General features: G+C 47.4%; 1 protein-coding gene across 3 annotated transcripts; it reads right to left on the bottom strand.

Annotated features, from left to right (window-relative positions):
* TBC1D25 (TBC1 domain family member 25) lies at positions 1–22,008 on the bottom strand. 3 transcript variants are annotated; one of them, XM_007991593.3, is made up of 6 exons: positions 21,767–22,008; positions 20,253–20,362; positions 16,653–16,807; positions 2,189–2,316; positions 1,872–2,060; positions 1–1,601 (listed from the first exon to the last, which is right to left on the bottom strand). In XM_007991593.3, exons 1-6 carry the CDS (start codon positions 21,887–21,889, stop codon positions 240–242), a joined length of 2,067 nt encoding a protein of 688 aa, XP_007989784.2. In that variant the 5' UTR covers positions 21,890–22,008; the 3' UTR covers positions 1–239. The 3 variants fall into 3 exon arrangements, with proteins under 3 accessions (XP_007989784.2, XP_072869839.1, XP_072869840.1); XM_073013738.1 differs by lacking the exon at positions 20,253–20,362 and having other exon boundaries at positions 21,767–21,992; XM_073013739.1 differs by lacking the exons at positions 20,253–20,362; positions 21,767–22,008 and adding an exon at positions 20,183–20,240 and having other exon boundaries at positions 16,653–16,808.
* Between the last annotated feature and the right edge of the window lie 3,986 nt (positions 22,009–25,994).

A 25,994-nucleotide genomic window follows, 5' to 3' on the forward strand; every position in this document is an offset into this window, starting at 1 on the left:
TTCATGTGTGCAAAGTATAGTTGTTAAAAACAAAACAACAGAAACAGAATAAAGAGGCGTGGCCTCTGTGGGGCAGTGCCTAAGCAGAGCTCCACATACTTAGACCTGGGGAGGAAGGGATCTATGCTCCAACAGGTCTAGGGCTGGCAGGCAGGGAGGGAGGTGGGGTCTCATGTGTTGGCCCTCGTGGCAAAGAATGGAGATCTGGTAGAGCCAATGGAGGGCTAGAGAAAGCCTGATCAAGATGCAGCTGTGGCCTCAGCCCCCTCCTCCGAGTCCCACACCTCTGACTGCAGGTAATCAGCAAAGAGAGCCCTGGCCCGGCGCAGGACGCGCCCCAGGTGGTGTTTTCGCACAAGGCGGTCAAAGTGCATGGCCAACTCGTTATAATCCAGCCCATTGCGCATGATGTGGTCGCGGTGCTCCAGCAGGATGGCCAGGCAGAGGAACAGCATGAATGGGTTCCCCCGGCCAAACTCCTGGGGTGGGGGCAGGCCCATTGGTGGTACAGGTGGCAGGGACTTTCCAGGGTCTTTCGGGGAGCCTACCTCTCGCATCAAGGGGGATCCTACAGCCATATCACCAGTGGGAGAGGGCTCCTGGGTGGATGGTGGAGATGAGGAAGATGGGGAATCAGGGTGGGAAAAGGAGGAGAGCAGTGGGTCTGGGGAGTTCAATAAAGGCTCGGAGAGGGACTTGGAGCTGATAAGGGCAGCTGGGTGGGGCAGCTGGACCAGAGGGTCCCTCCTGGAGCCCATGTTATCCCTGAGTTGCTGGAGGCCATCCAAGCTGGCCTGTCTCAGGAGACGCCCCCCACCACCAGGCCCCTGACTGGCTGTGGCCAGGTGGTCAACAGCATCTTCAAAGGTACTACCTCCTCCACCAGCAGGCCTCAGCATGTGCCTCTGTCGCACGGGCCACCCCCTGTGGCCACCAAAACCAGTGTCTGCCACTTGGCTGGGGGGTCCAACCAGCTCTACCTCATGTTCAGGAGGATCAGGGGGCAGCGAACTCCAGGTGACCTCAAGCATGCGGAGGGCGTCATCAAAGGCAAACTCACGCTTGAGCTCCAGCAGCAGCCAGCGGTAACAGAAGAAGAGGTCATCAGCACCTGCCTCTTGCAGGTATTGGTAAAAGTCAGGGTCAGCGTGTCGCAGCAACAGCTTCAAGTGTGCAAACTTGGTGGCCATGGCGCGGCCGTCAGGGTGGAAGTTGGCGGCCAGGCGCTTCATGATGCCACAAAAGCAAACAAAGGCATGGCCCTCATGGTCCATGACGGCAAGGATGGGTGAGGCAAGGTCACTCATGCCCTGGCAGTAGGACACCTGTGGGTGGGTAACGGCATAAGTGGTGAGCAGGTCGTGCAGTGCCCGTAGATGTGGGCCATCCTCAGGCCCCGCATAGTAGGGGTGGGCCCGGTCAGTGCGCAGTACATCCTTGAGGACTGTGCTGCGGATGAACTCCAGGTCCTCAGGGCTCGCTCGCTGGGCCCACTCGCTCTTGAGCTGCTCATACTCGCGGCTCTTGCGTTTCATGTAGTCCATCCGCTCTCGGCCTGTCAGTCCATCTGGATACACGTTCAGCAGGTACCGCCACACCACCTGGCCAGGGGTGAAAGGGATGAGGCTGGAATTCTCCAGATGAGCCACACCCCAGTGTCTATCAGTCGCCACCCACCCACCCTCCTTGGGCCTCTGTCTTCCTTCTGATAAGTCTGCTAGGCCTCCAACTGCTCACCCCTCCCTAAAGAGAGCTTCGTGCCCTGGAACATCTCCACCCTCGCCCACAGCAGTGTGGCTGACTGCATGTGTCTCAGGAGCTGTTAATGAGTGCAGCAGTGATGGACCCAACAGATGACTGAGGATGCTCACCTTTCGCAGCGAGGGCTCCACACCGCCATGATAGATCCGCAGGCGCAATTCCTCGGGTCGGGAGAGTTGGCCCTCGTGGTTCAGGTACGTGTGAAACTCAGCATCGCTCAGGGGTGGCTTGAAGGGCTTGACATCTTCCCCATACGACCAGCTCAGCACTTGTTGGACCTTAGACAAGGTACGGCCCACCTATGAGAAGGAAGGAGGGATCAACTGCATGGAGTAAGGGCAGATGCCAGCCAGCATGCTGAGAACCAGGGTGCCAGGTAGGCTCTGCCCTCCAACCACAGCTGGGTCCCCAGGGTCCCTGAAAACACCTGAGTGAGGATGGACTGTGTAAAGGGCAGGGCAGCAGTCGTCAGTGATGACCGTTTCTCAGCCAGCAACACGTCGGAGCCAATGACATCTTTGGGGCTGATAATGTCCCAGTCTTCCAGCAATGGGCCTGGGCAAACAGAACAAAGTGCTATGAGAATGGGGATGATAACCCAGACCTCAGGGCCAGTTTCCTCTCCTTCTACTGAAGCTGGGCTACCTGCAGGGGAACAAACGACTCCCAGTCCCTCTTCCTGTATCATCCAAATCATGTAAAAAACAAAATCAAACCATGAACAATTCTTTTGTAGTAGATGTCTCAGGAAATGGCTGGGCAGCCTCTAACATTTTAATGATATAAAGTAATATTTATTGAGCAGTTACTATGTGCCAAGCACTAGGACAAGTGCTGAACAGCAATATAGGGAATAATACTACTAGCTAATGCTTCCATAGTGCTGTGTGCCAGGAACTATTCTGAATTCTTTGCAAATACTGACTCATGCAATAGTCACTTCAGTCCTATCGGTTGAGTACTACATTACTGTGACTCTCTTTGAGGAAACAGGCACAGTCACAATAAGGTACTTGCCCAAGGCCCCTTAGCTAGTGAGTGAAAGAGTGGAAATTTGAAGGCCAGGCCCAAAGCTCAAGAGCCCAAACTCCTACTCTCATATTCTTGCCAGTCCTCCTCCCACAAACAGTGCACACTAATATTACCATTCTCATTTTACAGACGATGACAAAAAGGTTTGGAACAAAGAGTAAGTGACCAAGATTCTACAGCCAGGAAATAGTAGGGCTGGGATATGAACTTCATTCACCCTAGTCCAGAGCCCAGACATACTTTAGAAATAAAATATTTGTGCAAAAGTGGAACAGGTATGCAGTACATGCCTTTTTTTTTTTTTTTTTTTTTTGAGACAGAGTCTTACTTTGTAACTGAGGCTGAATGCAGTGGTGTGAATGTGGCTCACTGTAAACTCTGCCTCCTGGTTTCAAGTGATTCTCCTGCCTCAGCCTCCCAAGTAGCTGGGATTACAGGTGCCTGCCACCATGCCCAGCTAATTTTTGTATTTTTAGTAGAGACGGAGTTTCACCATGTTGGTCAGGCTGGTCTTGAATTCCTGACCTCACGTGATCCACCCGCCTCGGCCTACCCAAAGTGCTGGGATTATAGGCGTGAGCCACCGCACCCAGCCTCTTTTTTCTTTTTTTTTTTGAGACGGAGTCTCACTCTGTCGCCCAGGCTGGGGTGCAGTGGTGCGATCTTGGCTCACTACAAACTCCACCTTCTGGGTTCAAGCAGTTCTTCTGCCTGAGCCTCCTGAGTAGCTGGGATTACAGGTGCCCACCACCAGGTCCAGCTAATTTTTTTTTTTTTTTTTGAGGCGGAGTTTCACTCGTTGCCCAGGCTGGAGTGCAATGATGGGATCTCAGCTCTCCACAACCTCCACCTCCTGGGTTCAAGTGATTCTCCTGCCTCAGCCTCCCGAGTAGCTGGGATTACAGGCATGTACCACCATGCCTGGTTAATTTTGTATTTTTAGTAGAGACGGGGTGTCTCCATGTTAGTCAGGCTGGTCTCGAACTCCCAACCTCAGGTGATCTGCCCGCCTTGGCCTCCTGAAGTACTGGGATTACAGGCATCAGCCATGGCACCCGGCCTAATTTTTGTATTTTTACTAGACACAGGGTTTCACTGTGTTGTCCAGGCTGGTCTCGAACTCCTGACCTCAGGTGATCGGCCCGCCTTGGCTTCCCAAAGTGCTAGGATTACAGGCATCTTTTTCTTTTTTTTTTCTTTCTTTTTTTTTTTTTTTGAGACAGTCTTTCTCTGTCCCCCAAGGCTGGAGTGCAATGGTGTGATCATAGCTTACTGTGGCCTCAAACTCCCGGGCTCAAACGATCCTCTTGCCTCAGCCTCCTGAGTAGCTGGGGCTACAGGCGTGTGCCACCATGTCTGGATGATTTTTTTTTTTTTTTTGGTAGTGATGGGATCTTACTATATTGCCTATGGTCTTGAACTCCTGGGCTCAAGAGATCCTCCTGCCTTGGCCTCCCAAAGTGTTGGGATTACAGGTGTGAGCCACTGCACCTGACAGTTTCTCTCTCTTTTTCATTTTGCCTCGCATCCTTTCTTCCCACCTCACATAAAATGTGGTGGTTGAAGCAGCAGTGGCCATCTGAGGGTAAGTTCGAGAGGATCTTCAGAGATCCTCTCCTATAGCCCTGACACCAGAGGGCTACTAAGCCAACAATGGCAATGTCCAGTGGCTTTTTTTTTTTGAGAAGGAGTCTTGTTCTGTCACCTAGGCTGGCATGCAATGGTGCAATCTTTGCTCACTGCAACCTCTGCCTCCCAGGTTCGAGCAATTCTCCTGCCTCAGCCTCCCGAGTAGCTGGGATTACAGGTGCCTGCCACCATGCCTGGCTAATTTTTTGTATTTTTAGTAGACACAGGGTTTGCCAGGCTGGTCTCAAACTCCTGACCTTGGGTGATCCACCCGCCTTGTGTGGGGAAAAGAAAGAGAGATCAGATTGTTACTGTGTCTATGCAGAAAAGGAAGACATAAGAAACTCCATTTTGATCTGTATTAAGAAAAATTGTTCTGGTTTGAGATGCTGTTAATCTGTATGTAACTTCAGCCCCAACCCTGTGCTCACAGAAACATGTGCTGTATTGAATCAAGGTTTAATGGATTTAGGGCTGTGCAGGATGTGCCTTGTTAACAATATGTTTGCAGGTAGTATGTTTGGTAAAAGTCATCGCCATTCTCCATTCTCTAATACCAGGGACAAAATGCACTGCGGAAAGCCACAGGGACCTCTGCCCAAGAAAGCCTGGGTATTGTCCAAGGTTTCCCCTCACTGAGACAGCCCGAGATATGGCCTCATGGGAAAGGAAAGACCTTACATCCCGCAGCCCGACACGCATAAAGGGTCTGTGCTGAGGAGTAGTGAAAGAGGGAGGCCTCTTTGCAGTTAAGAGGAAGGCTTCTGTCTCCTGCTTGTTCCTGGGAATGGAATGTCTCGGTGTAAAGCCAACCATTCGTTCTAGTCTGAGATAGGAGAAAACTGCCCTGTGGCTGGAGGCGAGATATGCTGGCAGCAATACTGCTCTGTTACTCTTTGCTACACTGAGATATTTGTGTAAAGTGAAACATAAATCTAGCCTATATGCACATCCAGGCACAGTACCTTTCCTTGAACTTATTCATGATACAGATTCCTTTGCTCACACGTTTGCCTGCTGACCTTCTCCCCACCATCACTCTGTTGCCCTGCCACACTCCCCTTGCCAAGACAGTAAAAATAGTGATCAGTAAATACTGAGGGAACTCAGAAACCGATGCTGGTGCAGGTCCTTGCATGCTGAGTGTGCTGGTCCCCTGGGCCCACTGTTCTTTCCCTATACTTTGTCTCTGTGTCTTATTTTCTCAGCCTCTTGTCTCCACCTGATGAGAAATACCCACAGGTGTGGAGGGGCAGGCCCCCTTCACCTTGGCCTCCCAAAGTGCTGGGATTACAGGTGTGAGCCACCGCACCCGGCCCAAGTGGCTAACTTTCAAACTCTCTTGTGTGAAACCAATCAACTTCTATTTGTTTAACCCACTGTCATTTGCAAGCAAATGCCATCCCTAAACAGCATTCCCATGGAGCCCAATTCTCCCACAGAGCTGAGGGGGGAAACAAACCCTAGGCCACGTTTGCATGTCACTGCTTTTCCCTGGATGTCTCATGGGGCACTGCAAACCTAAGGGGTCCAAAGAGAGAAGCCCAAGATCCACTCTAGACATGGCCTCCTCCTCTACTCCCCATCTCAACAAACAGCATCTCTATCTGTTCAGTTGTTTGATAGACCAGAAACCTGAGAGACATCCTTGTCCCCCTCCCACTCGCTTAACTCCCAGGTCCAAACCACCGCCAAGCCCTATGGCTACTGCATGTAAAGCATTCCTCCATCCTACCTGTTCTCTCATCTCCGTCTTCTCACCCTGTCTGAGCCATCATATCTCTCACCTGAAACTGCCTCCTAACCAGTCCTCACTTCCTCTGTATTCCTCTCCAGTCTCTCCCAACAGCTGCCAGAATGGTCTTTCTAAAACATTAATCAGAGCATTAAAACACTTAACAAGTAAAATGAAGAAGGTCACACTATGAAAAATCAGTAATGGTCTGCAAGTCCGAACAGAAGAACCACTGAAAGGCATGGAGCTAAGGTTCGATGATTTGAATGAAAAAGTAGAGAGACCTGGATGCCAAGTCCAGGAGACCAAATATGGAAATAACAGGAAATGCAGGGGGAGAAAAGGGATCAGGTGGAGATGTCAGAATTAAACAAGTATGAAGGAAAATTTCCCTGAGATGAAGGAATGGCTCACCAAGTCTTAGATGGGATTAATTAACTAACAACACACAACAGGCCCCCCACCAACCCTATTCTCCCCCCCCCCCTTTTTTTTTTTTGAGATGTGGTCTTGCTCTGTCACCCAGGCTGGAGTACAATGGTATGATCTCAGCTCACTGCAACCTCCACCTCCTTGGTTCAAGCTATTCTCCTGCCTCAGCCTCCTGAGTAGCTGGGATTCCAGGGGTGTGCCACCACGCCCAGCTCATTTTTGTATTTTTAGTAAAGACAGGGTTTTGCCACATTGGCCAGGTTGGTCTTGAACTCCTGAGCTCAAGTGATCCACCTGCCTCGGCTTCCCAAAGTGCTGGGATTACAGGTGTGAGCCACTGTGCCCAGCCTGAAATGCTCAAATTCTAAGAATAAAGAAAAACTCTTAGGTTGGGCTCAGTGGCTCATGCCTGTAATCCCAGCAATTTTTTTTTTTTTTCTCCAGGCAGAGTCTTGCTCTGTCATCCAGGCTGGAGTGCAGTGGCATGATCTAGGCTCACTGCACCTTCCGCCTCCCGGGTTCAAGTAATTCTCCTGTCTCAGCCTCCCGAGTAGCTGGGACTACAGGTGTGCGCCATAACACCTGGCAAAGTTTTGTATTCTTAGTAGAGATGGGGTTTCACCATGTTGGCCAGGCTGGTCTTGAACTCCTGAGCTCAAGTGATCCGCCTACCTCTGCCTCCCAAAGTGCTGGGATTCCAGGTGTGAGCCACCACGCCTGGCCTAATCCCAGCACTTTGGGAGACCAAGGTGGGTGGATTGCTTGAGCCTGGGAGTTCAAGACCAGCCTGGGCAACATGATAAAACCCTGTCTCTACCCCAAAATATAAAAATTAGCTGGGCATGGTGGCGCACACCTGTAGTCCCTGCCACTCGGGAGGTGAGGTGGGTGGCAGGATCACTTGAACCTGGGAGGCAGAAGTTGCAGTGAGCTGAGATCACATCACTGCACTCCAGCCTGGGCAACAGAGACCTTGCCTCAAAAAAAAAAAAAAAAAGAAAAAGAAAAAGAAAAACTCTTGCAGCTTCCAGAGACAAAGAACGGCTGCTTACAGTGGAAAGATCAGACAAGGAACAGACTTCTGCTCCACAACCCTGGAGGCAAGAAGACAGTAACTCACAGCATCTATGGAGCACTAAGAAGAAAGACCTGAGATCTAAGGGCCCCACACCCAGTCAAGACAGTAACAGATCTATTCAGCCAAAGAAAAACATTTTTGACCATTAGAGTACATCTAACCCATGCACCCTTTTGGAGGAGAACAAAGAAGTTCTCTGAGCAAATGACTCCTGCATGACTAGAAGGGCTCAAGATAGGGAGAGACAAAGGGGAAGGTAAATGGTGGAGGGCCCTAGATTTTTAATATTTATAGTTAAAATGACAAAGATAACATGATTGGGGATTTGTAATATTATATGTTACATTAGGATTCCTGAAACATAAGTGACTTAGTGTGTTAGTAAGAAAACAGAATGATAACCTGGAATTTAAAAAGAAAAAAAATTGGCTGGGTGCAGTGGCTCATGCCTGTAATCCCAGCACTTTGGGAGGCTGAGGTGGGCAAATCACTTGAGGTCAGGAGTTCGAGACCAGCCTGGCCAACATGGTGAAACCCCATCTCTACCAAATATAAAAAAATTAGCTGGGTGTGGTGGCGCGCTTCTGTTATCCCAGCTACTTGGGAGGCTGAGGCAGGAGAATTGCTTGAACCTGGGAAGAGGAGGTTGCAGTGAGCTGAGATTGTGCCATAGCACTCCAGCCTAGGCCACAGAGCAAGACTCCATCTCAAAAAAAAAAAAAAAAAAAAAAAAAAAATTTGTCTAAGCAAAAGCTAGAAGTTAAGGGTTAGGGACCAGAAAACAAGTAAGAATTAGAAGTGTTCCAAAGCTCTATTTTAAAGGCCAGAAAAAGTGGGAGAGATTGGAGGAAAAAAAGTGGTCTAAAGATTTCACTGTTGGGGTGGGGTGCAGTGGCTTATGACTACAATTCCAGCACTTTGGGAGGCCGAGGCGGGTGGATCACGAGGTCAGGAGATCAAGACCATCCTGGCTAACACGGTGAAACCCCCTCTCTACTAAAAATGCAAAAAATTAGCCAGGCGTGGTGGCGGGCGCCTGTAGTCCCAGCTACTCGGGAGGCTGAGGCAGGAGAATGGCATGAACCCGGGAGGTGGAGGTTGCAGTGAGCCGAGATTGTGCCAGTGCAGTCCAGCCTAGGCGACAGAGAGAGACTTCATCTCGAAAAAAGTAAAAAATAAAATAAAAATTAGCCAGGCGTGATGGTGTGTGCCTGTAATCCCAGCCACTCGGGAGGCTGAGGGAGGAGAATTGCTTGAACCCAGGATGCAGAGGTTGCAGCGAGCCGAGATCGTGCCACCTGTACTCCAGCCTGGGTGACAGAGCGAGACTACGTGTCAAAAAGAAAAAAAAAAATTTCACTGTCAGTCGTCTTAAAAAGCATAAATTGGCCGGGCGTAGTGGCTCAAGCCTGTAATCCCAGCACTTTGGGAGGCTGAGACGGGCTGGCTAACACAGTGAAACCCCGTCTCTACTAAAAAAAAAATACAAAAAACTAGCTGGGTGTGGTGGCGGGCTCCTGTAGTCCCAGCTACTTGGGAGGCTGAGGCAGGAGAATGGCGTAAACCCGGGAGGCGGAGCTTGCAGTGAGCTGAGATCCGGCCACTGCACTCCAGCCTGGACGACAGAGTGAGACTCTGTCTCAAAAAAAAAAAAAAAAAAAAAAACCATAAATTCTGCTATGAGGTTTTTATGAGAGGTATGAGAAACATACCTAAAACTAGGTGACACAAAAAGGTTAAAAATTAAAGAATCCTAAAGGCATATCTGGCAAACACAAACAGAAAGAAATAGTAGCCATGCGAATGTCAGAAAAAGCACCACTCAAGGCCAAAAGCATTTAACATGAAGAGACATTTTATACTGATAACCCGCCCCCCCCCCGCATCCCACTAATAAAACAGGCAAAGAGGCCAGGCAAAAAGGCCAGGTGCAGTGGCTCACACCTGTAATCCCAGCACTTTGGGAGGCCGAGGCGGGCGGATCACAAGGTCGAGACCAGCCTGGCCAACATGGTGAAACACCATCTCTACTAAAAATACAAAAAAAATTAGCCGGGCTTGGTGGCAGGTGCCTGTAATCCCAGCTGCTTGGGTGACTGAGGTAAGGAGAATCGCTTGAACCTGGGAGGCAGGGGTTGCAGTGACCTGAGATCGTGCCACTGCACTCCAGCCTGGGCAACAGTGCGAGACTCCCTCTCAAAAAAAGGAAAAAAGGCTGGGCGCGGTGGCTCACACCTGTAACCCCAGCACTTTGGGAGGCAAGGCGGGCAGATCACAAGGTCAAGAGATCGAGACCATCCTGGCCAACATGGTGAAACCCTGTCTCTACTAAAAATACAAAAATTAGCTGGGCATGGTGGCACGTGCCTGTAATCTCAGCTACTCAGGAGACTGAGACAGGGGAATTGCTTGAGCCTGGGAGGCAGAGGTTGCAGTGAGCCTCGATTGTGCCACTGCACTCCAGCCTGGCAACAGAGTGAGACTCTGTCTCAAAAACAAAAAGAAACAAAAACAAAACAAAACAAAAAACAAACAGGGCAAGAATGTCTACAAGCACAAACTCACCTAGTAGCAAAACCTGATCTGAAGTGACAGGAGACTATATATAGTCTTTATATAACCCACGTAGTGTGACTATGCACACATTTCCCTGAAGAAACATCCAAGTGTTTCATTATGGGCTGCTGGCCCAGATCCTGCTTGTGGTATTACATAATATTTGTGATACCCACATTTCCTTATCATAAAATCGTCAGACTTCCCAAACCCTAAATTAATATATAAACTCACTGCAATGCCAGTCAGAAATTGAATGGGGGTTTTTCCTGGAGCTGGATAAAATTATTTTAAGGTTTCTATAGAAGAATTCACATTTAAGAATAGCTAAGACAGGCCGGGCACGGTGGCTCATGCCTGTAATCACAGCACTTTGGGAGGCTGAGGCGGGCGGGCAGATCATGAGGTCAGGAGATGGAGACCATCCTGGCTAACATGGTGAAACCCCATCTCCACTAAAAATACAAAAAATTAGCCGGGCGTGGTGCTGAGCGCCTGTAGTCCCAGCTACTTGGGAGGCTGAGGCGGGAGAATGGTGTGAACCCAGGATGCGGAGCTTGCAGTGAGCCGAGATCGTGCCACTGCACTCCAGCCTGGGTGACAGAGCAAGACTCCATCTCAAATAAAAAAGAAAAAAAAGAATAGCTAAGACAAAGAACAGTGGGAGGATGGCAAAAGCTTATTAAAATTGACCACAAAACCACTGTCATAAAAATAACATGGTGTTAGTATAGCAGTAGACAAATAGAGCCTGTTGGTAGAATGCAATAGAAAGCCTAGAAATAAATCCAAGCATGTATATATGGGAACTGAATATGCAACAAATGTGGCATTTCTAATCACTGCAGAAAAGGTGATTATTTAATAAATGATGCTGGCAGGCCAGGCGCAGTGGCTCATGCCTGTACTCCCAGCACGTTGGGAGGCTGAAGCAGGTGGATCACCTGAGGTCATGAGTTTGAGACCAATCTGGCCAACATGGCAAAACCTCACATCTCTACTAAAAATATAAAAATTAGCTGGGCATGGTGGCGGGCGCCTGTAATCCTAGCTATTTGGGAGGCTGAGGCAGGAGAATTGCTTGAACACAGGAGACAGAGGTTGCAGTGAGCTGAGATTGTGCAATTGCACTCCTGCCTGGGCAGTAAGAGTGAAACTTCATCTAAAAAAAATTAAATTAAAAAAATAAATGATGCTGGCATAATTGACTATCTTGATTTTTTTTTTTTTTTTTTTTTTTTGAGATGGAGTCTGGCTCTGTCGCCCGGGCTGGAGTGCAGTGGCCGGATCTCAGCTCACTGCAAGCTCCGCCTCCCGGGTTCACGCCATTCTCCTGCCTCAGCCTCCCGAGTAGCTGGGACTACAGGCGCCCGCCACCTCGCCCGGCTAGTTTTTTGTATTTTTTTAGTAGAGACGGGGTTTAACCGTGTTAGCCAGGATGGTCTCGATCTCCTGACCTCGTGATCCGCCCGTCTCGGCCTTCCAAAGTGCTGGGATTACAGGCTTGAGCCACCGCGCCCGGCCTGACTATCTTGATTTTTTTAAAGCCAGTTCTGCTTGTCACAATGCTGACAGAGAAAAATATTTATATGTAAAAGAGAAAACAATAAGCATAGAAGAAAATACAGAATATTTGTATAAGCTTATGGATGGGGAACATGTTCCAAAGTAAAAGGAGAAACTCAGCCAGGCGCAGTGGCTCACGCCTGTAATCCCACCACTTTGGGAGGCCCAGGCAGGTGAATCACTTGAGGTCAGTAGTTTGATACCAGCCTGACCAACATGGTGAAACCCCATCTCTACTAAAAATACAAAAGTAGCCAGGTGTAGTGGCACATGCCTGTAATCCCAGCTACTTGGGGGGCTGAGGCAGGAAAATAACTTGAACCCAGGAGGTGGAGGTTGCAGTGAGCTGAGATTGCACCATTGCACTCCAGCCTGGGCAATAAGAGCGAAACTCTGTCCCCACGCCTGCAATAAAAAGGAGAAACTCAGAAATCATAAAGAAAAAGATAGATATGTGTATAGGTGTGCAATCAAATGTTTAATTTTGATAGGACAAAACAGATCCATCCCATAAGCAAAGCCAAAAAACAAAAGATCAACTGGGAAAAACATTTGCAGTACATATGATAGAAAGGAGGCTGGTGGCTGGGTGCGGGGGCTCCCGCCTGTAATCCAAACACTTTGAGAGGCTGAGGTGGGTGGATCACTTGAGGTCAGAAGTTCGAGACCAGCCTGGCCAACATGGCAAAACCAGGTCTCTACAAAAAATACAAAAATTAGCTGGGCATGGTGGTGCACGCCTGTAGTCCCAGCTACTTGAAAAGCTTGAGCTCAAGACTGCAGTGAGCCATATTTGTGTCACTGAATTCCAGCCTGGGTGACAAAGAGAGTCTCAAAAAAAAAAAAAAAAAAAAAAGATTCATACTGGAAAGGTACAAATTGGTCAAAGGTCTAGGCTTTGTAATCTCCCAACTGTAGAGGTGACAGAAACTGGCTTTTTCCCAGAAAGAGGGACTAGGCCATCCAAACAGTCCCAACATGTCTGTTGCTTTCACAGCCGTGAAAATGATCACGAGAATGCCATTAATATGCCTAATGATCGCTCCATATATTGGACACTTACATATTAATGTGTAGAATACCACTTATGTTAAACACATACCGTTTGTGTGTTTAGACACACAAATATGAATATACTCACATACATGGATAAATGTGTGTGTAGGGAGTGTAAATAAGTAAAGGACATGCACATCGGTTATACATCAAACCGATTCCCTCAGGGCAAAAAGGGTAGGGTAGGGGACTGAGATTAGGCATAGTGTTCCCAGGAGACTTCACCCTTATTTAAAATGCTTTTATTTTTAATAAGAATGTATTTACTGGGTAAAGATTAGTTTCTCTTAAAAATATGACTCTAATCAAATTCCCATCAGGATTTTAATGGAATAATAAGCTAATTTATTAAATAAAAAGAACAGTAAGTAAACATGAATATTCAAGAAAAGTTTTTAAAAAGGAAAACATGAAAACATATCATAAAACTATAATGATTAAGGCTGGGTGTGGTGGCTCTTGCTTATAATCCCAGCACTTCGGGAGGCTGAGGTGGGCAGATTGCTTGAGCCCAGGAGTTCAAGACCAGCCTGGGCAACATGGCAAAACCTTGTTTCTACAAAAAATACAAACATTAGTTGGGCATGGTGGCATCTGTCTGCAGTCCCAGCTACTCAGGAGGCTGACGTGGGATGATTGCTTGAGCTTGGGAGGTGGAGGCTGCAGTGAGCTGAGATTGGGCCACTGCACTCCAGAAAGGATGACAGAGTGAGACCCTGTCTCAAAAACAAAAAACAAAACAAACAAACAAAAAACTATAATGATTAAAACAACATAGAATTGGTTTAGAATTTAATAAATAGATCAAAGTAAGAGAATCAGGAATTCAGAAACAGACCCATGTATGTGCAGGAATTTGGTAAATAAGACAGAGGGCTTCTTTTTTTCTTTTCTTTTTTTTTTTTTGAGACGGAGTCTAGTTCTGTCACCCAGGCTGGAGTGCAATGGCACGAGCTCAGTTCACTGCAACCTCCGCCTCCCAGGCTCAAGCGATTCTCCTGCCTCAGCCTCCCTAGTAGCTGGGATTACAGGCGCCCACCACCACGCCCGGCTAATTTTTGTATTTTTAGTAGAGACAGGGTTTCACCATATTTGGCCAGACTGGTCTTGAACTCCTGACCTCAGGTGATCCACCTGCCTTGGCCTCCCAAAGTGCTGGGATTACAGGCGTGAGCCACAGCAATAACCTTTTAAAGATGTATTCCTGCCAGACTGCTGGGTGCCTTTCTGTCTCTCTGCTTTATTGGCATTCGTCCCAGTTCTCATGCACTCGGGGTTTTCTCCACATGTTTTGTAGCCATGCAGATTTGATTTTTTTCCTGAAATAGTGCTACTGTGTTTCTTTTACAGGTGAGGAAAATAAGGCCCAAGGAATTAAGTGACTGACATAAGCACATATGGCTACTCAGTGGCAGAGGTTCCGGTGTGTCTGGCTACCGATCTTTTCCTATTTGGCTTCCTGCCCATCTCTGTCACTATCTTTCCCTCTGACTCTTGTTTCTCTCTCTCCTCCCTTTTTTACAAAGCTGCCAATTTTAACAAGTCCAAAATATTGTAGAGTTAAATGGTTAAGAACAAGGACTCTGGAGCCAGTTCAGCCACTGCCTGGGTTCAAATCTTGCTCTTCAACTTACTGTCTGTATGGCTGGGATGAGTCCTGTCACCTCTCTGAGCCTCAGTTTCCTCATCTATAATATGGGGAAAATGATTGTCCCTACTCTATAGGATTATTTTGACAATTCAATGAAAAAATATTATGTGCACAGAATGGCCCTAAGTGTTCAATACACATTAGCTATTTATGTTAATATGACATCAATAAAGTGCCCAAATCATCCCAAATGGGCACGTGAGTTTCCTGAGGCTGGGAACCACATCTTCCACTCCACAACTATTTAAAACAATTTCAAACCTACAATAACATTAAAAGAATACCCTGAACACCCATACATACTTCATCTAGATCTTCTATTAACATTTTTTTTTGGGCCACATTTGCTTTATCTCACTCTCTCTGTATATAAACACATTATTTTTGCCAAGTTATTTGCAGACATCATGACATTTTATCCCTTCATACTTAACTGTGTTTTTCCCAAGAACAAGGATATTTTCCTTCAATAGATATGATACCAGTACCACACTGCTATGGTTTGAATGTGTCCTCCCAAATTCATGTGTTGCAATGTAATTACCAATGTGATCATATTAAGAGGTGGGGGCCTTTAAGAGGTGATTAAGTCATGAGGGTAGTGCTCTCATAGATGGGATTAGGACTCTTTTTCTTATTTTTCATTTTTATTTACTTTTTTGAGATGGAGTCTCGCTCTGTCGCCCAGGCTGGAGTGCAGTGGCATGATCTCGGCTCACTGCAAGCTCCGCCTCCCAGGTTCATGCCATTCTCCTGCCTCAGCCTCCCGAGTAGCTGGGACTACAGGTGCCCACCACCACATCTGGCTATTTTTTTTGTATTTTTAGTAAAGACAGGGTTTCACCGTGTTAGCCAGGGTGGTCTCGATCTGACCTCGTGATCTGCCCGCCTCGGCCTCCCAAAGTGCTGGGATTACAGGCGTGAGCCACCGCACTCGGCCTTTTTTTTTTTTTTTTTTTTTTGAGATGAAGTCTTGCTCTGTCGCCCAGGCTGGAGTGCAGTGGCAAGATCTTGGCTCACTGCAACCTCTGCTTTTGGGGTTCAAGCGATTCTCATGCCTCAGCTTCCCAAGTAGCTGGGATTATAGGCATGTGCCACTACACCCGGTTAATTTTTGTATTTTTTTTAGAAGAGGTGGGGTTTCACCATGTTGGCCAGGATGGTCTCGAACTCCTGACTTCAGGTGATCTGCCTGCCTCAGCCTCTCAAAGTGCTGGGATTACAGGTGTGAGCCACCACGCCCAGCAGATTAGGGCTCTTATAAAGATGTTGAGGGTGTGGGTTCACTCTCTTCTGTTCTTCTGTCATGTGATGATGCAGCAAGAAAGCCCTCACCAGACACACAACCTGCCTGCACCTTCATCTTGGACTTCCCAGTCTCCAAAACTGTGAGAAATAAATTTCTCTTCTTTACAAATTCCTCAGTCTGCAGTATTCTGTTATAGTAGCACAAAACGACTAAGACACACACCCAGGAAATTTAATACTGATACAATACAATTATCTAATGTATGTTCTGTAATCAAATTTTGAGACCACGTCCTAATTTATCTGTGTGCTCGCAGGGACCAGAATAGGCAAGAGTGGAGGAACAAAGATGAGAAGAGAAAAAGTGGCTGAGAGGTCAAGGGAACAAATGAATGAGTGAGCAAGAATACAAACAAATGAATATGGGTGCAGAATGAGTGAATGAATAAACACAACTAGCATTATTATAATATGCATTGTTACATTTTGGTATTATAACTGAAATACATAATGCTAAAGCTATACCGTTATACTACATTATAAATCTGCATTATATATAATTATTACATACATGACTAGGTTATATGTTACAATAGTATAATACAATAGAATTATCATTATTAGAGATAACACTTTCTGAGCCTTCATTATGCAGTCATGCACCGTTTCAGGCATTTTATGTGAATTTCCCCTCACAATGGTTCTAAGATACAAGGCCTCGCAATGGTTCTAAGATACAATTTTCTCTTTACAAGTGAAGAAATTGAGGCCTAGTGGTTGAGCCAGGATCTATAGCTAGGACACCTTGCTACCCATCCCACCATGAGGGAGTGTATTGTGAGGGGTGGCATCACCCTATGGGGTAAAGGGGTCCCAGAGCAGTGCTCCCGGGGGCACTGGGTACTCACTGTCCTCCGAGGGCCGAATATCTACACGCAATTGCAGGTAAGGTTTGGAGGCAGTGGCAAAGGCTGTGCTGAGGTCCCAGTCAGATAGGAGTGAGAGGTAAACTTCCTGTCCTAGCCGGTCCCGGCCCAGGTAGCTGATGCCAAAGTTCTTCTTCCTGGACAGGGGATATGAGGGAGCTCTCAGGGCCCCTGATGCCCTGGAGGCCTCAGGGACAGTTTCCAAAACAAGGAGGGTAATATAGAAGGTGCTGAAAACAACTTCCTACTATGTGCAAGGTACTGTGCCAACGATTATGGGCAGCCTGAGATCAGGTCATTTATACCCACTTTGTTACACCAACACATACAAGCAGGTACATACCTGCTTGTATCTGGAGGTCACATTGGAAACTGGTAAAATGTTGGCCGGGTGCAGTGGCTCACGCCTATAATCTCCGCACTTTGGGAGGCCGAGGTGGGCGGATCACCTGAGGTCAGGAGTTCGAGACTGGTCTGGCCAACATGGTGAAACCCCTTCTGCACTAAAAATACAAAAAATTAGCTGGGTGTGGTGGCAGGTGCCTGTGATCCCAGCTACTCAGGAGGCTGAGGCAGGAGAATCACTTGAACCTGGGAGGTGGAGGTTGCAGTGAGCCAAGATTGTGGCATTGCACTCCAGCCTGGGTGACAGAGCAAGACTCCATCTCAAAAAAAACAAAAACAAAAACAAAAAAAATTTGGTTCCCTCTGGGGTAGATGAGGAACAGAAGTGGGATGAAAGCAGCCTTCTTACTACATAAAAAAAAATAAAGCAATCTGTGTTTGTTATTTTTCACAACAAAAATGTTTATGTAAGAAACTCTAATAGCAACTAAGAATTTATTATTCAGCTATACTTGTGCAACTATGTAGTTTGTTGCGTGATGCTCACCGTAACCATGGAAACATCCTAAATACCCAACAATTTTGTACTGTTTGAATTTCTTACCATGTGCATGTATTCCTCCAAAACCAGCACCACAACAAAATGACTATCACATCTGCCCCCAAAAGACACCACTTTTCAGTTATCAGATTAGCAAATTTTGCAGTTATACAGTAACCAGTGTTTGTGAGGGCGTGAGGGAAACAGACATTTATGTGGTGCTGATGAGATCATAAACTGATAAAACCTGTCTGGAGAGCATTTTGGAAACACCCATTAAAAGTTTAAAAAGCAGGCCAGGCACGGTGACTCACGCCTGTAATTCCAGCACTTTGGGAGGCTGAGGCGGGTGGATCACAAGGTCAGAAGATGAAGATGATCCTGCCCAACACGGTGAAACCCCATCTCTATTAAAAACACAAAAATTAGCCACGCATGGTGGCGCTACTCAGGAGGCTGAGGCAGGAGAATCGCTTGAACCCAGGAGGTGGAGGTTGCAATGAGCTGAGATCGCACCACTGCACTCCAGCCTGGGCGACAGAGTGAGACTCTGACTTAAAAAAAAAAAAAAAAAATTAAAATGCAAATACCCTTTTTCCTGACAATACCACTGCTAGGAATTTATCCCATGACTGGATGTTTCCAAATACATTACTCCCTCTTTATCTACAGGGGATATATTCCAAGACCCCCCAGTGGATGCCTGAAACTGCAGATAGTACCAAGACCTACATATACTATGCTTTTTTTTCATATACATACATACCTATGAAAAAGTTTAATTGATAAATTAGGCACAGTAAGAGATGAACAATAATAGAACAATTATGACAATACAGATGCTTTTTGACTTATGACAGGATTATGTACCAATAAACTCATCATAAGTTCGTAAGTTGGAAATACTGTAAGTTGACAATGCATTTGGCTGGGCGCAGTGCCTCACCTGTAATCCCAGCACTTTGGGAGGCTGAGGCGGGAGGATTGCTTGAGCTCAGGAGTTTGAGACTGCCCTAGGCAACATGGCGAAACCCTGTCTCTACTAAATATACAAAAATTGGCCGGGTGCAGAGGCTCATGAGCCTGTAATCCCAACACTTTGGGAGGCCGAGCTGGGCAGATCCCTTGAGGTCAGGAGTTCGAGACCAGTCTGACCAATATGATGAAAATTAGCTGAGTGTGGTGGCACACACCTGTAATCCCAGCTACTCGGGAGGCTGAGGCATGAGAATCGCTTGAACCTGGGAGGCAGAGGCTGCAGTGAGCCAAGATTGGGCACTGCACTCCAACCTGGGTGACAGAGTGAGACTCTGTTTAAAAAAAAAAGAGAGAAGATCAAAAAACTATCCGGGGCTGGGAGTGGTGGCTCACACCTGTAATCCTAGCACTTTGGGAGGCCGAGGCGGACAGAAAACTTGAGGTCAGGTGTTCGAGACTAGCCTCACCAACATGGTGAAACCTTGTCTCTACTAAAAATACAAAAATTAGCCAGGCATGGTGGTGCGTGCCTGTAATCCCAGCTACTTGGGAGGCTGAGGCAGGATAATCACTTGAACCCAGGAAGTGGAGGTTGCAGTGAGCCGAGATTGTGCCATTGCACTGCAGTCCAGGGAACAAGAGCAAAACTTCGTCTAAAAAAAAAAAAAGGGCCGGGCGCGGTGGCTCAAGCCTGTAATCCCAGCACTTTGGGAGGCCGAGATGGGCGGATCACGAGGTCAGGAGATCGAGACCATCCTGGCTAACATGGTGAAACCCCGTCTCTACTAAAAAGTACAAAAAACTAACCGGGCGAGGTGGCGGGCGCCTGTAGTCCCAGCTACTCCGGAGGCTGAGGCAGGAGAATGGCGTAAACCCGGGAGGCGGAGCTTGCGGTGAGCAGAGATCCGGCTACTGCACTCCAGCCTGGGTGACAGAGCCAGACTCCGTCTCAAAAAAAAAAAAAAAAAAAAAAAAAAAAAGTTATCCCGGCATAGTGGTGCACGCCTGTAGTCCCAGCTACTTGAGAGGCTGCGACAGGAGAATCATTTGAACCCGGGAGATGTCACTGCACTCCAGCCTGGGTGACAGTAAGACTCTGTCTCAAAAAAAAAAAATAAATAAATAAATAAATAAAAGGAAAAAAAATAAAAATGCATTTAACACACCTAACCTACCAAACATCACAGGTTAGCCTGGCCTTCGTTAAACGTGCTCAGAACACTCACATTAGCCTACAGTTGGGCAAACTCATCTAACACAGAGCCTACTTTATAACAGTGTTGAATATTTCACGTAATTTATTGAACACTGTACTGAAAGTGAAAAGCAGAATGGCTTGCAGTACAGTCTCTACCAAATGCGTATCGCTTTTGCACCATTGTAAAGTTGAAAAATCCTAAGTCCAGTTATTGTAAGTTGGGGACTATCTGTAAACTGTAATAAAAGTAATGTGAATGTGGTCTCTCTCTCTCTCTCAAAATATCTTATTGTATGTAATATTTGCAGACTGAGGTTGACCATGGGTAACTGAAACTGCAGAAAGCAAAACCACAGATAAAAGTAGACTGCTATACTCCAAGAGATGCATACGTGGCTGTTCACTGTGGGATTATTTGTAGTAGTAAAATAAACACAAACCCTACCAAACAAACAAAGGCCAGATAACCACTGTAGAGGTGGGTGGCCCACTGGCCAGTCCCCAGCATCTTCCCACTCACCCACTCAAATCAAAGGCTCGGATGAGGATGTGCTGCAACACGTCGAGCGAGGTGATCTGGGGATCTACAGCAAAAGAGCGGAACTCTGGCGGTAAGAAGCTCTCACATTTCTGGGGAGAGAAGACATGGGGTAGGCCACCAGGGGCCTCATCACCATGCTGAAGAGTGAGGTGCAGAGTGGTAGAAGGCAAAGTCAGAGAGGTGCCAGGGGCCAGATCAAGGCAGGTGTTCTGGACCATAGGGTCCAGTGAGGAGGAGGCTACTGCAAGGGTTCAGGCCCCCAATCCTTCTTCTATATCCCTTCAACTGTGGTTGCCAGAATCACCATATCCAGTCTGGCTCCTGTTAAATCAGTCCTCTATGATGCTGTAACCAATCTAGCACATCTACCTACAACACTCCTGCTTAAATCTCTTCAATGGCAACCCTAGAGTCCCAGCAAGTGGGCCTATGGGGCCCCAGCCAGCCTCTCACCAGGTTTTTTGAACTTTATACTCTGGTAGTACCAAACTGTTAGAAGTTACCTTGAAACCATCCTGACTCCAGGCCATTGATTGTGCTGATCCCCTGTCTGGAACATCCCTCCCACTTTCTTCACGTGGTTCACTCCCAGCTCAGGCATCTTTTTTTCTGAATGTCAAACTTCTACCTTAGAGCTTTATTACACTGAAGTGATGTGTGGACCCTCTTATCACTGCCAGTGTCACTGGTTGGTTGGAGCCACCATCATTGTTTACGGAACTATGGCAACAGCATTCTTCCTCAGCATATACACCAAAGGCCCTTGGCGATCTGCCTCTGTCTTAGCACTCTGATTCACCTCCTACCACTCTTCCCCTCATTCTCTCCACTCCAGCAATCAGGAACCTACGGGAACATGCCAGGCTCATTCCCATCCTCTAGCCTTTGCCCTTGCTATTCTTTCTGCCTAGAATACTCTTCCCTTCTAATATGCATATGGCTAACTCCTTTTATTCGGGTCTCTGCTCCTTCAGTACCTCCTCTGGGGATTTCCCTGTACAACCTTGGCTAAAGTGACTCCCTGTTGCATAACTTTTTTCATTATTTGAGTGTCCGAAGCATCTCATTTCTTTAGTTGTCTCCACCCACGAGCCTGTCAGTTCATCAAAGTGGGAAATTGCACATAAGTGCACTCTCGACACATACGGGTTGACTGACTCCAGAGCCAGCACCTTCTCATTCCTCAGAGCCCCACCCTCAACTACTGCGGCCCCTCCTCCAGCCCATAGCCCCTCCCCTTTGTCTATAAGCTCCACCCATTTATCCCATAGACCCCAGTCTCTCCATTTTCAGTCCCACGCCCCAAGGTACGTCGCTAACGCTCCCAAGCTCTCAAGCCCTCCCTCCCCTTCGCCACCATCACTTGGCCCTCAAGCTTCGCCGCTCAGGTTTTGTCCCAAATCTCAGGTTCCGCCCTCCATCCTACGACAGCCACCGCCTCCCCCTCCCCTGGGATGCCTCGGCGCCTGGGCCGACTCACCCGCCAGCCTCACCTTGACTCGGACCCGCACCACCTCTCGCTCCTCCTCCTCAGCAGCCGCCGCCGCCTGAGCTCCCACGCCGGGCGGGGGCGCTCCGGAGCCAGACAAATCCGAAGCCCCGGAGGCTGTCGCCATCCCGCCGCCGCCCGTCTCAGGGTGACGGTTGACCGTTGCCCCCCAACCCGGCGCACACTCTACTGTACTGACGCCCGCCGCCCCACCTCGTGCCGGGGCGCAGGCGCAGAGGGCTCTGCGCGACCCTACCCCCCCACCGTCCCTCCCACCTGGCCCTGCCTGGAGGTCGCCTCTGCGCCTGCGCCTAGATGCTGTTGCCAGGAGCCCCGCCCCCAAAAGTCGGGCATTTTGCTTTATTTCAGCTAGCGTGCGGACGCCTACTGAGGCCCCGCCTCCCCCAGCCCCGTGGTTTGGTTGTTTTGACAGCCTACTTCCGGATTCATAGAGGTGTTATACTGACACCTCGTTCGCCAAGAGAAGTGGGCGGGGAAAGGAAGGGGCTGCGTGATGACGTCAGGCCCCATACCCCGCCTCAAGTTGCCTCACGCCTCTGCTGACAGATGATGTCATCTATTTCAAATTGGCCCTCGCTTCAAATGAATCCACTGAATGGGAAAGAAATCCTTTTTTTTTTAAGGCAGGGTCTTGCTCTGTCACCTAGGCTGTAGTGCAATGGCGCGATCACAGCTCACTGTAGCCTCAAAGTGAGCTATGATCAAGCTATCCTCCTGCCTTAGCCTCCCGAGACTTGGGACTACAGGAGCGCGCTACCACGCACAGCCAATTTTTGTGTATCTTGTAGAGAGAGGGTTTAGTCGTGTTGCCCAGGCTAGTCTCGAACTCCTGACCTCAGGTGATCCGCCCATCTTGACCTCCCAAAGTGTTGGGATTACAGGTGTGAGCCACAGCCCCTGGTTAAAGTGTTTTAAAAAATATACTCAGCAGGGTGCAGTGGCTCACGTCTCAGCACTTTGGGAGGCCGAGGCGGGCAGATCTCTTGAGCCCAGGAGTTCTAAACAGCGAGACCCTGTCTCTTAACAAAAAATTAAACAATTAGCTGGACGTGGTGGCGCACACCTGCAGTCCCAGCTACTCGGGAGGCTGAAGCAGCAGGATAGCTGAGCCCAGGAAGTCAAGGCTGCAGTGAGCCCTTCTCACACCACTGCCCTAACCTGCACCACAGGGCAAAGCCCTGTCTCAAACAAAAATTAATAATTTACACCCTGACTTAGTAAGGTCAGATAAAAAACAGGAAAATGGTTTACGCATTGTGAAAATTCATAGAGATTTTGTACACTGATGATTTTTGTACTTCCTGTATGAATGTTACACTTCATTAAATAATTTACCCCCCAAAAAAACCTTTATGCTCTTTGGAGTTCTAGCTTTTGGTTTGCCTTTGTCTGAAACTTGACGAGATCATATTTTCCCAAGTTTATACAACTAGGAGGCAAACTTCCAGGTAATTCAACTCCAGGAAGGACACTAATGCTTCTAACTGAAACCCAGGAAGAAGTTAACAATCAAGACTTCAGAAGGCAGAAAGCGAGACAGACCCAGGGAGCTCAGAAGCATATCTCTAAAGCTCTGCCATTATTGAACCAGTTCAAAGGATCCCTGGTCTTTATGTCCCTTTTCCAAGCTTCACATTCTCAGATCTTGAAGAATCACTGAATCATTGGAAGAGCCCTCTGTCCAGCTTGGTCTAGAGATTTATTTGAAACCTGACTAAAATGTTGATACTGACTGCCAGGGACCCATTGAAAGAGAAGTGGCCAGGCTCAACTACAAACCAACCAATGGAGCCCAAATGATACCATCTGTAAAAGATCAGCTTTCTGGGGTCCCAGAGCAGGGTGGATAATGGATCTGGAAGAGCAAATGGGGAATGCCCAGCAGAGCATGCAAAAGGCTTAGCAATGTGCTGAGCACATAGTTAGTGCTCAAAACAATGAATGCAAGAAGCCAATAATAAATGAAGAAAAATTTTTAAAAATAAACTGAGTCAGGCACAGTGGCTCACACTTGTAATCCCAGCATTTTGGGAGGCTGAGGTGGGAGGATTGCTCGAGCCGGGGAGTTCGAGACCAGACTGGGCAACACAGGAAGACCCTGCCCCTACGAAATTAAAAAAAAAAAAAAAATTAGCTGGGTGTGGGTGCGTACCTGTGCTCCTAGCTGTTCGGGAGGCTGAGGTGAGAGGATTGCTTGAGCCTGGGAGGTCCAAGCTGCAATGGAGCTGTGATCACACCACTACACTCCAGCCTGGGTGACAGAGTGAGACCCTGATTCAAAAAAAAAAAAAAAAAAAAAGCCCACAACATGTTAGGGTTGGTCCTGCTCTTAAACAGTGTATGTCTACTAGATATTGGCTGAATTATTAAATCTATCTTAGACTTTTCTGAGAAACTTTATGTATGGCAAAATGCAAAAAGGCAGTCTTCCCACTTAATGGCACAACATCCGTGCGGTCTGGACAAAATACAGGCTGCACTTACAAATGTTAATTTCCAACAAAGGAGTCTTGTAAGATACTAGCACTCCAACTATTGTGTCCGTGTCATATGGATGCAACCCTCAAGGTTAACTTTTTAGGCAAGTGTACAATTCTATTTTGGTGTTTTTTAAGATAACATGTTGCCTTGGTATTAATATTAGATAGATATCTCTACTTTTAGAAGGTATAAATAATGGGGATTTTCTCTGACAGCCAGAAAAGGATTATTGGCATGTCTCTCTTGCCCCATTTGCTTAGAGTCAAAATCACCTATAGCACTGCTGGATTTTCTGATAGAGACAAGGAGTAAGAGTCTGCTTTTCATTTATCATAGGGTGGGATGTGCAAACCATTAGCCTGGAGTTTGGAATCGATCCTGAGGGCACTGGGGCAAAGGTTTAGACAGGGGTATGATGTGGTCAGATGCCTCTGTCTTGGTCCTGGGGAGAGCCTTGGATGGAAAGATACTGGAAGCAAGAATATCAAAAAGGAGGTCCTTCCCATAGTTCTGGGGAGAACTTTCTTTTTTGTTTATTCATTCTTCCATTCAACAAATACAAAGTATATGCTAGGCAGTCTACATAAATTAATTCTTATAATCTGCATAAAAACCCTATGAGGTAGTATCTTAGTCCATTTTTCTATTGCTATAACCAAATACCCAAGACTGGGTAATTTATAAAGAAATTTGGGAGGCTGAGGTGGGAGGATTGCTTTGAGGCCTGTTCAAGACCAGCCTCGGCAACATAGCAAGACCCTGTCTCTACAAAAAATTTTAAAAATTAGCTGAGCGTGGCAGTATGCCTGTAGTCCTAGCTACTTAGGAGGCTGAGGCAGGAGGATTGCTTATGCCCAGAAGTTTGAGGCTGCAGTGAGCTGTGATCACACCACTACACTCCAGTCTGGGTGACAGAGTGAGACCCTGTCTCTAAAAACAACAACAACAAAAAAAAAAAAAAAAAAGAAAGAAAGAAAGAAAGAAAAGAAATGAATTTCTTACAGTTCTGGAGGCTGGGAAGTCCATGGTCAAGGGGTCACATCTGGTGAGGCCCTTCTGCTGGTGGGGCCTCTCTGTGGAGTGGCGAGGCAGAGCAGGGCATCACATGGTGAGGGGGCTGACCTTGCTAGCTCAGATCTGTTTCTCCTCTTAGAAAACCACTAATGCCCCACCCTTATGACCTCATCTAATCTAATCCTAATTACCTCTCAAGGTCCCATCTCTCAAATACCGTAGTCGGATTTCCCACCTCCTTAATACTGTTAAAATAGAGATTTAGTTTCAACATGAGTTTTGGAGGGCAGAAACGTTCGAACCATAGCAGGTAGGTGTTATTATTCTAAGCATTCTACAGATTAGAGTACTGAAAGCCAGGAAGAAACAAGCTCAAGGTCAAAGTGGGTAGTGACACAGAGAGTAGGCAGTGCAATGGACGGAACTTGGGGCTATGCCTGTTGTGTCTGAGGAAGAGCAAGGAGGTCAGTATGCCTTTAAGTAGAGTGAATGATAGGTGAGTGACAGCAGACGAGGTGAGAATGGAGTGAGACCATGCAGGGCTTTGACCTTAACGGTAAGGCATTTCTCCAGAGCTATATACTGTAGGCCTAAGCAGAGCCAGGATTTGAACTGAAGTCCACAGGTCCTCTTTTTTTGAGACAGAGTTTTGTTCTTGTTGCCCAGGCTTGAGTGCAATGGTGTTATCTCGGCTCACTGCAACCTCTGCCTCCTGG

The sequence above is a fragment of the Chlorocebus sabaeus genome, chromosome X, assembly GCF_047675955.1.
Source record: "Chlorocebus sabaeus isolate Y175 chromosome X, mChlSab1.0.hap1, whole genome shotgun sequence".
NCBI classification, from domain to species: domain Eukaryota; kingdom Metazoa; phylum Chordata; class Mammalia; order Primates; family Cercopithecidae; genus Chlorocebus; species Chlorocebus sabaeus.

What these genes read in the sequence shown, in the direction of transcription:
- TBC1D25 (XM_007991593.3), bottom strand. Translation starts at nt 21,889, where the DNA reads ATGGCGACAGCCTCCGGGGCTTCGGATTTGTCTGGCTCCGGAGCGCCC. An exon ending in TGGTGCGGGTCCGAGTCAAG is followed by an intron (nt 20,363 to 21,766) that starts GTGAGGCTGGCG and finishes TTCTCTCCCCAG; the next exon opens with AAATGTGAGAGCTTCTTACC. An exon ending in CACAGTCCATCCTCACTCAG is followed by an intron (nt 2,061 to 2,188) that starts GTGTTTTCAGGG and finishes TCCTTCTCATAG; the next exon opens with GTGGGCCGTACCTTGTCTAA.